This window comes from Sycon ciliatum, chromosome 9 (assembly GCF_964019385.1).
Source record: "Sycon ciliatum chromosome 9, ocSycCili1.1, whole genome shotgun sequence".
Lineage (NCBI taxonomy): Eukaryota > Metazoa > Porifera > Calcarea > Leucosolenida > Sycettidae > Sycon > Sycon ciliatum.
Window position 1 is genome coordinate 6,903,145 of NC_088651.1, and position 12,557 is coordinate 6,915,701.

Genomic DNA, 12,557 nt, shown 5'->3' on the forward strand with positions numbered 1-12,557 from the left:
ATCTGGATAGACTTCATTGATTTCCTGCATGTACAAGCTGAAGCTGCGCTCTCTTCGGCGGGTGGACAGATTGATGCCAAGCGTCGGCGGGTGGCAAAGTATGTACATGCATCATGTGATATTACGTTGCCTCACACCACACCAAACTACTGTGGTGGACATAGAAATCCGGTCGCACGTCTAGCGGCCCCAGGGCGCTGGCCATGCAGCCGTAGCACGTATTGCTGCTGCTGGTCGCATCGGATCAATGATTGTGCACTGCATGCAACGACTTACGTTCTGTAGGCGTTGAGGGCGCCGGCCGCGGTCAATCGACTGGATTTCCATGTCCGCGACAGTATGTGTACATTTATGTACCATGTGTTTTATTGGCTCTCACTACTTCTAATGGCAACAGGACAGGTCAACAGTAGCGGAGATTGTTCTCGTTGTAGTAAAAGAGTCCGAGCAAGCGCCTGGGAGGGCTAGATAAAGGGCCTGGGTGGCTTTGGCAAATATCAAGAGTACGTACGCCGTAAGAGGGTGCAACTCCACTATCAGTGCTGTCCCGTCAGAATTTCAAGCTGATGTCATTTTTAATGATGCCGTATGTGTTGTACGCGTGTTATCAGACATTTCCTTTACCTTCGGTTGACACATGCTCACTTGATCCTGTACAACCTACAGTGCTGGCAACTGAAATCCAACCCCCTGAGCGGTGCGCTCACATCGCAAAGACCCAACACGGGATAGTAAAACTACGAAATTGAGACCGCTAGAATGTGAACGCATCTCTAAGGGGTCGGATTTCAGTTCCCAGCACTGTAGTTCAAGGAAACACGTGTGCCGGAAATCGCTTATGCAAGAAGCATTACATCGAAAACTCGTCAACTAGAAATCCTGTCAGGATAGCACTGTATGCGGGATTTGCACACGCGTTGGGGTTGTGTACTCGAGCAAGTATGGATGATAGAAAAATGTGCAGCTACCCAGGCCTACGGGACGGACCTAGGGTGCAGTACTGGAACACGGGAAGCTATGTTCTATGGTGTGTGTGTGTGGGGGGGGGGGGGGGGGGGAGGTGGCAAAGAGAAGATAAAAAACAGGTGCCGTGACAGTAACTACAGTGAGGTATCACGGACAACGTCAGAAAAAACGACCAAGACAAAGATGTTGCACGACAGGGGCGTACACTGAACCGCGACGAGATGTCTGGCGAGGATGAGTGTTCAATGATGGTGCAATGTTGTGGGTGTATGGTGCTTGGCGTGGCATGGGAGGTAGTGCCAGCAGCAGTTCAAGCAGGAGGTCAAACACGGGACGGCTCACCTCGAGCCCATAACAGATGCCATGAGGACAGTACAAGGTGAACACACCAGGTGTGAGTGTGGGGTGTCCGCTGTAATGCTTATTACAGGAGTCCACTTGTGCACTCACACGTGAAGACAAGAAGAAGTGGGATGTCCGCTGTAATGCTTATTGCAGGAGTCAACTTGTGCACTACAGGATCTTGGTGAACGCTGCTTATCAATGGCGTAAGCGCTCGGTCTGAGAACGAACACGTCAAGACAAGAAGAAGTGGGGTGTCCGCTGTAATGCTTATTGCACGAGTCCACTTGCGCACTACAGGATCTTGGTGAACGCTGCTTGTCAATGTTGTAAGAGCTTGGTCTGAGAACGAACACGTCAAGGCAAGAAGAAAACGAACTGTTACATTTCAAATGCTGAGCTTTGAGTATTCCAATGCACTACGTACTGTGCAGTGTGGTAATTGTGGTGATTGTGAACTTACCCCATGATTGCCCGGTCAGTTTGGGAAAAAGGCAGTGGTGCTTTGTTGGCGGGGTGCACAAGTCGGAACTTGTGCGCTAATTCCGTGCTCCTAATGGCGAGGCCTTTGGTGACGTCTTCTAGGAGAGGAATGATGTCACCATCCACAATCTGAACAAAGCCGGATATGGGTCCATTGCTGTTGCCCACTTTACCAAGGTTGCCACATTGGTGTCTAGTGAAAGTCCTGGCACGCCGGCCAGTAGCTGGCAGATAGCTGGGCAGTTTTCCTGCACAAGTCGGAACTTGTGCGCTAATTCCGTGCTCCTAATGGCGAGGCCTTTGGTGACGTCTTCTAGGAGAGGAATGATGTCACCATCCACAATCTGAACAAAGCCGGATATGGGTCCATTGCTGTTGCCCACTTTACCAAGGTTGCCATATTGGTGTCTAGTGAAAGTCCTGGCACGCCGGCCAGTAGCTGGCAGATAGCTGGGCAGTTTTCCTGCACAAGTCGGAACTTGTGCGCTAATTCCGTGCTCCTAATGGCGAGGCCTTTGGTGACGTCTTCTAGGAGAGGAATGATGTCACCATCCACAATCTGAACAAAGCCGGATATGGGTCCATTGCTGTTGCCCACTTTACCAAGGTTGCCACATTGGTGTCTAGTGAAAGTCCTGGCACGCCGGCCAGTAGCTGGCAGATAGCTGGGCAGTTTTCCTGCACAAGTCGGAACTTGTGCGCTAATTCCGTGCTCCTAATGGCGAGGCCTTTGGTGATGTCTTCCAGGAGAGGAATGATGTCACGATCCACAATCTGAACAAAGCCGGATATGGGTCCATTGCTGTTGCCCACTTTACCAAGGTTGCCATATTGGTGTCTAGTGAAAGTCCTGGCACGCCAGCCAGTAGCTGGCTGATAGCCGGGCAGTTTTCCTGCACAAGTCGGAACTTGTGCGCTAATTCCGTGCTCCTAATGGCGAGACCTTTGGTGATGTCTTCTAGGAGAGGAATGACATCACCATCCACAATCTGAACAAAGCCGGATATGGGTCCATTGCTGTTGCCCACTTTACCAAGGTTGCCACATTGGTGTCCAGTGAAAGTCCTGGCACGCCGGCCAGTAGCTGGCAGATAGCTGGGCAGTTTTCCTGCACAAGTCGGAACTTGTGCGCTAATTCCGTGCTCCTAATGGCGAGGCCTTTGGTGATGTCTTCCAGGAGAGGAATGATGTCACGATCCACAATCTGAACAAAGCCGGATATGGGTCCATTGCTGTTGCCCACTTTACCAAGGTTGCCATATTGGTGTCTAGTGAAAGTCCTGGCACGCCGGCCAGTAGCTGGCTGATAGCCGGGCAGTTTTCCTGCACAAGTCGGAACTTGTGCGCTAATTTCGTGCTCCTAATGGCGAGACCTTTGGTGACGTCTTCTAGGAGAGGAATGACATCACCATCCACAATCTGAACAAAGCCGGATATGGGTCCATTGCTGTTGCCCACTTTACCAAGGTTGCCATATTGGTGTCTAGTGAAAGTCCTGGCACGCCGGCCAGTAGCTGGCTGATAGCTGGACAGTTTTCCTGCACAAGTCGGAACTTGTGCGCTAATTCCGTGCTCCTAATGGCGAGACCTTTGGTGACGTCTTCTAGGAGAGGAATGACATCACCATCCACAATCTGAACAAAGCCGGATATGGGTCCATTGCTGTTGCCCACTTTACCAAGGTTGCCATATTGGTGTCTAGTGAAAGTCCTGGCACGCCGGCCAGTAGCTGGCTGATAGCCGGGCAGTTTTCCTGCACAAGTCGGAACTTGTGCGCTAATTCCGTGCTCCTAATGGCGAGACCTTTGGTGACGTCTTCTAGGAGAGGAATGATATCACCATCCACAATCTGAACAAAGCCGGATATGGGTCCATTGCTGTTGCCCACTTTACCAAGGTTGCCATATTGGTGTCTAGTGAAAGTCCTGGCACGCCGGCCAGTAGCTGGCTGATAGCCGGGCAGTTTTCCTGCACAAGTCGGAACTTGTGCGCTAATTCCGTGCTCCTAATGGCGAGACCTTTGGTGACGTCTTCTAGGAGAGGAATGACATCACCATCCACAATCTGAACAAAGCCGGATATGGGTCCATTGCTGTTGCCCACTTTACCAAGGTTGCCATATTGGTGTCTAGTGAAAGTCCTGGCACGCCGGCCAGTAGCTGGCTGATAGCCGGGCAGTTTCCTGCACAAGTCGGAACTTGTGCGCTAATTCCGTGCTCCTAATGGCGAGACCTTTGGTGACGTCTTCTAGGAGAGGAATGACATCACCATCCACAATCTGAACAAAGCCGGATATGGGTCCATTGCTGTTGCCCACTTTACCAAGGTTGCCACATTGGTGTCCAGTGAAAGTCCTGGCACACTGGCCAGTAGCTGGCTGATAGCCGGCGGGTAGTTTTCTGCACAAGTCGGAACTTGTGCGCTGATTCCGTGCTCCTTATTGCGAGGCCTTTGGTAACGTCTTCTAGGAGAGGAATGACGTCACCATCCACAACCTGAACAAAGCCTTATATCGGTCCATTCCGGCTAGTACCTGAGGGTCAAAAGGAATACTTGTAGAATATTTTGAGAATATATAATATTTCAGACATCAGCTTCATACAAGAGGGAACTTAGCAGAATCACAGTTCCTGCCAGAGTGCATATCAGACTTTACTTGTCTTCAGCAAATCCTTGCAAGTAAGATGGACACAGAAACTCAGTTGACTCGGGGCTGTGGCTGTCCACAAGCAGTTTCCTCATCGTGTCGGGATTGGAAGTATCCAGCACGGCTGTTCCGAGCGCTGCTGCTCTTGTTATTCTTCTTCAGAAATTCTGCACACCTTGTCGGCCAAAGTACGCGCGCGCGCGCGTGCACGGAAAATAGGTAGCTTTTGCGGGTGCTTGTATGGGTGGTGGGAGTGGGTGCAGCTAACCAGGCCAGCGGGATGTAAGGTGCAATACTGAAATGCGGGGAAGCTATGCCCTTTGTATGGTAGGGGTGGTGGGTGTGGCGGGGGGGGGGGGGGTGGGGGGGGGGGGGGGGAGGTCACTGGACTGTAGGTATCATTCGGGGATAGAGACACAGGAGCTATGTGTACGGGGCGTGTCATGCATGCAGCGGACGGGATACTGTAATTTCACAAATGTTCGGTGTACTTTTACTTTCGGTACTTCTGGTGCGTCTGTTTCATACCTAAAATTTCAATACACCGAACAAACACTAACACACATACTCCGATGGGGAACTGTGTCTCTACACCGAAAATTTCTGTTCACCTAACCTGGCCATTTGCCCTCATACCGAAAATATTGAGCACCTAAAATTTCTGAAATTAGTGTACTGAATACAGTATTTCCCGGAGTATAAGCCACCCTGGAGCATTAAGCCGCACCCAGGTTTTCTTGTCACGAAATACAGACGTCTAGCCTATTATTTATCACTGTTATTTTGACCATGGTAGTATATGCCACAACGACTTTTTTGGGTGAATTACTTGTGTTTAAATTGCAGCGTATATACATGTAGCGTATACTCCGGAAAATACGGGTAGTAGAGTGCGCGGGATCGCAAGAGTGCAGGGTGCTGTTTGCATGCTAGGGAAAAGATGCACGGGGAACCTAGTACATGACGTAGGAATCTACAGTCCATTTCAAAACTATAGACGCGTAGGGTTTTTGAAATATTTCAAATTTGGCTGGAACTTTTTGAGAATAGTTTTCGGAATATTGCTCAGGATCGCTCCACAATTACTGTCATAATTATAGTTTCTAAACGATTGGATAACAGACGCCCAATTTGGAAAAAATTATGCACAAAGTGATCACAGATTTTATGTGGTATAGATGCTGGCATAACGGTTTTGCCTAGGTACGCGTCTATAGTTTTGAAATGGACTGTAGCGAATGTTAGAATAGAGAGGTTACACAAAGCGAAAATTCATAAGATTTCCCCATTACAGCATATAGTAGTGTTGAACGGCTCATGTTAGCGGGTAAGGTTTTTAGCATTTTCTGAATTTGGACCAATTCGCGATGAAATATTTTAGCGATCCGAGTTTCAGACTTGAAAAAGAATGATGACTTGTGCTGTACTGTACATGGAAAATTTCGATTGGCGCGGCAAAACTTTAGCGAAAACACTCCTTTCGCTCAAGTCGCTAAAATTAGCCATTTTTACACTAATGAAATTTGTTCAAACCTTTGCCAACTTTCGACTGAAAAAGAGCTGAGCAATGAAACCTATTTTCCATTGCCACGACCATGCTGTCAAACAATGTTGTACAATAGCTTGACTGTCGTACACTGGACACGTGCATGCCCGACTGTCGAGACCTATTTCCCATACTCCGCATGCAATTCCCCACGGTTGCGCAAGGTCCTAGTCAACCGATTTTTGTAGCCTTTATCGTCGTTGCAGGATCCATCGAGCGCTACATGATTTTGTTATGCGCAACCTCTCTGATGTTGGACGTTTAGCTTTGTGATGTTATTCCGTGTGTGTGTGTGTGTGTGTGTGTGTGTGTGTGTGTGTGTGTGTGTGTGTGTGTGTGTGTGTGTGTGTGTCAGTCTCCTTTTCATCAATGGCTGCCTCGTGCTCCTGCCGAAAAAATTCTGGCATAAATGTTATGATTAAAACGGCATATCGCACTGAAGTGCATGTAATCGTGTGCTTATATAATTATATTGCTGTTGCTGCTGCTGCTGCTGCTGCTTCTCCTCTTGGTGTTTGACTTCGTCTTGTGTTTAGGTATGAGGAAGCATTGTTAGTCCTGTGTGGAGCAGTACTGGACAAAGCACGTTTCTGTTTCAACAGTCATGAGTTAGATGACTTAGACACAGAAGCCGATGGAGAGGTGAGTTGTGTGTTACCACTAGTGTGCTGCTGCTGCTGCGACGCCAGAACTTCATATCACGTGACATGGTTCAATAGGTTACGCTGGCAAACAGTGCAAAGTGACCACAAAAGAGTTGAACCCGGAGCACGCAACCCTGTATCTATCATGCACAGGGTGCAAATAATGGGTACAGGTTTGTCACGTGATGTGAAGTTCTGCCGTCGCAGGGGGGTTATGTACACTGTACGCTTGCTAACAGTTATAGTCGGTGTTGGTGACTGCGGCAGCGTCGTTACTGCCAGTGCTGATAGCCATATCATTGTCATTCTTGTTCCCCCAATGTACACAGTCTTGGCCAAAGAAATCCAACCCACGTTCTGTAAAATACTGATCTGCCGCCAAAAGTCCACTTCTAAAGTCCTGTATGGTCACGTGAATCCATTCGCGCGAAATTTGCATGTGCAGTGCTGTTCAAACCTGGTGCGAGATACGCACAGAAGTACGTTAGTACTTCAACCCGGGTCAAGCGCAATGCGTCATGTAAACGCGCCATTCATTTTGTGTACATGGCGGGTTGAAATCTGACCCGGGTTGAAACCTCTCATGTAAACAAATTAGTTTTTGGAACATGCATGATGTGATTGAAATAGAATCGCGGTGCTACTTTTGACTGGCGGGTCGGATTTCTTTGGCCACGACTGTAGTTCTGTGTGATCCACTTGTGCTGTGCAATGTGAATATTGACCGGTCTTAGTACACAGTATTCATGCGAGTTGGCATTTGAAAATTGTGTTCTCAGGACTAATAAGAAAGTTTCTGCTGCTGCTGCTGCTGCTGTTTCCAGGAGATGAGTGATTGGCAGATCTTCCTAACGACATCGCTGGATGTCATGTCCAAGGTTTCCCATCTCTTTACTTCTCCCGTCTTCCAGCGATTGGTAAGTGATAAACAGTGTTTTGTGGCTGCTGTTCATCTCTCTCTCTCTCTCTCTCTCTCTCTCTCTCGAACAAACGAACGACTAAACGACTAGTTTCGTTTCTAAATAAATATCTATATTTGCGGATGGCCCCTTTAGTGTAACGTACACGTATGCGAACATTCATGCCTTCCAGATTGCAAAAAATTGTGCGACTTATTGCGAGTAGACTAGATCCATTTATACAAATTTCCAAACGTTTTTTTTCTCTCTTTGTGCTCTCATTCCTCGGCTCCACCAGTGGCCTGTCTGTGTAGAGCTATCAGATACGTATCTGCAAGTCAAACGCAGTTTTGCGATCTCCTCCTCGCCTATCAGTGAGTAGTAGTCCTGTCTCCTGTCTCCTGTTCGTTGCACACCGTGACACGGCTGTTTTGGTTACTACTACTGCTCCTCCTGCTGCTCTTGCTTTTGGCATTTGACGGTCTCGGCATTGTTGCACATGTTTTGTTTGTGTTCTGGTTGTCTTTGCTACCGTTGCAATTCTTTATTCTCACATTGGTGTTGTTGGTGTTGCTGATGCTGCTGTTGTTTCGAATCTTTATTCCCACGATGGCCAATGGCCACTACAAGATGTTGTTGCTGTTGTTGTTTGTTGTTGCTGTTGCTGTTGTTCAAATCTTTATTCTCATGATGAGTTTTTGAATTGAATTTTTATTCTCACGATGGCACGATCGCCGATAAAATGGTTGTTGTTATTGCTGCTGCTTTTGTTGTATTTAGGATCAGATATTGTAGTTGTACGTGACTCACCTAACATGGTGTACATGTTGCGTGACTTGAGTACGTTACTGACGGCTATGGGCAATCTCGCTGAGCATTACACTGGCCAGTACTTTCTCAGCACTCTCAACGACGGACAAGCTGTTCTGGAGAGGTATGTACCACAACACACACTCCACTACTGTAGAACGGATAATTTTAGCGGATAACTTTTTTTGCGTTTTCTGAATCAGGACCAGTTCACAATGAAATATTTTAACGATCCTAGTTTTAGAAGAAAAAAAGAGACTACAATTGTACTTGCAAAATTTCTATTGGCACGACAACACTTTAGCGAAAACACTCCTGGCGCTAAAATTAGCCGTTTTACAGTATGCTGTTCAGATGTTCCCATCACCTGCATCAAGAGTACATATTTGACAGTGTATCACCTGCATCAAGAGTACATATTTGACAGTGTATCACCTGCATCAAGAGTACATATTTGACAGTGTGCAACTCCACCACGATCTCCTAGGCCCTGGTGGAGTTTCTTTATGACCTCAGTGCTTCATGGCCATTTGGCTCTCTGATGCCATCGTGCATAGCCAGTCAAAGTAGAAATAACTTGTACATCACAACTGCAGTAGTCAAGTAGAACAACAAACGTTAGATCCATGTGTCCTGAGCCTGATGAGCTGACAGTCGATCTACAAGACCAGGGCTGACAGCCTGCGCACTTGGTTGTACTTCTGCCAAAATGACGCAAAAAGGAAAAGTCCGTCGTGCTTCCAACCACACATATATGCTGTTGTTTGATGCTGTCATTCTGTCTGTGCGTTTGCCGAACTGGATGTGCTTTTCTTTGTGTGTGTGTCCATGTATTGTTTCAACTTATTGGTGTTTATGCTGTGTGTCCTGTGATTGGCTTGCAGACTGTTGCACTTGGCATTAATAACAGCCCAAGAGAAACTGTATCTCCTGCAATCATCAGAAGGTAGCGTGGAATTCACCAAGGCACTTCATTCGGTGTAAGTGGAGGAATCTGCTGCTGGACTTCATAGTTGTTGCGTATGTTGGTCTGTTGGCAGTGCTGTATTTACTTGTAGTACTATACTGTAAAAGCCATTATTCTAACGAGGCGCATACTAGTATATAACGATTTCCCAAAATTGACTAGTTTACGTGTACCAAAGGTAACGATTTTCACTCATTCTCAACGCTCAATAGGACAGTATATGTATCGATTTCTGTATAACGATTTCAATTTTAACGACAGATTTCTCCTCGTTAACTCGTTAGAGTTAGCACTTTGTTATATATATATGACTTTTACAGTACATGGTATGCGGGTCACTTGCGTAGCTTTCCCCAGCTCTATACGCCACAGCTCAACCATTGCTTCAGCTTGCTTGTGTGTGTGTGTGTTGGTGCATCCATGTCTATGTGGTGTGTGTGTGGTGTGTCTGTCTGTGTGCCTGTCTGTGTGTCTGCCTGCCTATGTGTGTGTTTGTGTGTGTTGTTATGACAGTCAAGGTGAGCTGCTAGGGGCATTACGTGCCTACTGTCACTGGCTGCATCAACTCAACTTGGAAGCGCAGCACAACCAAGAAGCATTGGACAAACTTGTTGCCCTGGTATCCACCATGACCGAGATCTCTGCTGCATTCTTTGAAAGCTCGGTAAGTCTTGCTCCTTTCCTACTGCTTACTTGTTCTGGCCTCTCAGCTGCTCTAGCTTCTAGTTCAACTACCGTATTTCCTTGTGTCATATCCACATTGGCGTATATGATACGCCGTGTGTGTGTGTGTCTCTCTCTCTCTCTCTCTCTCTCTCTCTCTCTCTCTCTCTCTCTCTCTCTCTCTCTCTCTCTCTCTCTCTCTCTCTCTCGACCAAATGTCACATTCAGTTTGTATTCGTTTCGTATGAAAATGAGACAGCCTGGACTTCTGAGAAAAAAAAGTGCGGCTTTGACCCCGTAACCTGCGGCTCCTGCGGCTTTGACCCTGTAGCCTGCAGTTTGATCCCGTAACCTGCAGCCTTGACCCCGTAAAATGTGGCTTTGACCCCGAACTGCGCCTTTGACCCCGGAACAAGGGGTTTTGGCTTCGGAATCTGCGCCTTTGACCCCGGAACCTGCGCCTTTGACCTAGCAACCTTTGGCCTTGACCCCAGAACCTGCGCCTTTGATCCGGTAACTTGCAGCCTTGACCCCAGAACCTGCAGTACATTAATATGTGAGTAACATTGTAATTGCGTGCTTTGTGTGGTGTGACAAAGTGCTGCTTATCATGCGATCTCCACTGTACGTACTTCCAGTGGGTGCGTTCAATTACTGCCGTGAATCGATTCATGAATGGAATCTCGCCGTTCGATCTCATGTCATGAGCCCTGGAATTGGTTCAGAATCCATTCACCCTTACCCGGTATTCACATGGGGTGATGTGAATAGCCTGGAGCGATTCATCAATGGATTCAACATTGGTGCGCGGACATAGTCAAACGCACTCAGTACGTTTCCTGCACTCTCCTTCTCCCTGTCATGTGTGTATGTTGTATAGGCAGCGGAGAGTACTGTTCCCTCTGCCATGTGTATATTGTATAATGTACCGGATATTTAGTACTGTTCTTCTCCCTGTCATGTGTGTATATCTTGTATAGGTACCGGAGAGTGTACAGCTGTGCTCTGCACACCTGCTGCTGTCCGTATCGTCCACCGTTAGACCGCAGTTTCTTTTCTCATTATCGTCATTTCAACAGCTGGCATCAGCTGCGTCACAGGGCCACTTGCAGCAGCTGCCTGAGAAGGTATGTTGAATAGGATTGCTGGCACTGGAGTGTGTGTGTGTGTGTGTGTGTGTGTGCGCGCGTAAATGTATGTGCACTTATGTTTTTCAATGCACCTTGCTTATCCACGCTGCCATCAGTGTACATCAGGGAGTCGTACTCAAACTAGGGAGGTGACACGGCACAGAAATCCGTGTCACAGGGGTTGACTCGCACCCGTGACCCCATGTTGTTATTTTTGGAATAGTTCAGTCCAGTCCAGTCCGAAAGGTCATACTCGGATCGACTCGCCTTCTGTACTTCACCTCCAAGCGTGCCGCATGGGTGTCTAGTTTTTGAAATTATTGAGGCAGCACATTTCGTTTACAGCCCATCACTCGCCAGTATTCTTTGAAAGACTACCAGCAATTTGTTTACCTCCTGCCATGTCCGAACTACTTGATAGCAGTGATGGCAACAGCAGCAGTTATGAGACAGCGTGTAGTGTTGCGGTAACTGTTCAGAACTGTTCAGAGTCGTATCCTAGGTTAATCCGAATACTAAAAATTGACCCAAATTGCACATAACACGAAGCTGGTTTTTGAAAATTGTAAGTCGTGTATCTGCCCCATTTCTTCTTTATGACTTGCACAATACACCAGTCTTCCTAAACAACACATTTCTAACAGGGGTTAAGTACCATATAAGAGAAGTACAGCCAGTGATATTGTCATGTTGAAATACTACAATTTTGACACAAATTACACATAACACGAAGCCAGGTTTCGAAAGATGTAAGTCGTATATCTGCCCCATTTCTTCTTTAAGACTTGCACAATGGCCCAGTCTGCCTAAATAACACATTTATAGCAGGGGTTATGTACCATATTAGAGAAGTACAGCCAATGATATTGTCATGTCTAAATATTACAATTTGGACACAAATTAGACATAACACGAAGTTGGTTTTTGAAAATTGTAAGTCGTGTATCTGCCCCATTTCTTCTTTATGACTTGCACAATACACCAATCTTCCTAAACAACACATTTATAGCAGGGTTAAGTACCATACAAGAGAGCTACATTGTACATCTAGTCATACCGTCATAAACAGCCAGCATTTTTCCTGCAGCAGTCACACCACCATCATCATTATTTCCAGGGAAATCCTCTTACATTGTCAGCTCCTACGTCGTTAGATACAATGTAGGGGGCTGTAGGACCGGCTCGTCAAAAATAGAGAACCTGAACAAGCGTGCTCGGGACGTCTCAGCAATCGTAGTATGCTTGAGCACTCCTATAAAAACTTGATCAATGGCAAAATCATTCCCCACAGAAAAATCATACTTTGCGGGTCTTGCGTTGCACGCTTGGAGGTGAAGTACAGAAGGCGAGTCGATCCGAGTATGACCTTTCGGACTGGACTGGACTGAACTATTCCAAAAATAACAACGAGGGGTCACGGGTGCGAGTCAACCCCTGTGACACGGATTTCTGTGCCGTGT

At 47.1% G+C, this 12,557-nt stretch overlaps 1 protein-coding gene across 1 annotated transcript in view; it reads left to right on the forward strand.

Moving 5' to 3' along the window:
* Nucleotides 1-12,557, forward strand: part of LOC135824786 (exportin-6-like) — a 32,592-nt gene that overhangs the window by 9,420 nt on the left and 10,615 nt on the right. The window contains exons 10-17 of the mRNA XM_065337490.1: nt 1-98; nt 6,521-6,626; nt 7,453-7,545; nt 7,826-7,901; nt 8,308-8,461; nt 9,222-9,317; nt 9,818-9,968; nt 10,948-11,094. The exon at nt 1-98 is cut by the window's left edge and continues 33 nt beyond it. Of these exons, the coding sequence (XP_065193562.1) occupies nt 1-98; nt 6,521-6,626; nt 7,453-7,545; nt 7,826-7,901; nt 8,308-8,461; nt 9,222-9,317; nt 9,818-9,968; nt 10,948-11,094 (921 nt within the window). The remainder of the gene's footprint in view (nt 99-6,520; nt 6,627-7,452; nt 7,546-7,825; nt 7,902-8,307; nt 8,462-9,221; nt 9,318-9,817; nt 9,969-10,947; nt 11,095-12,557) is intronic.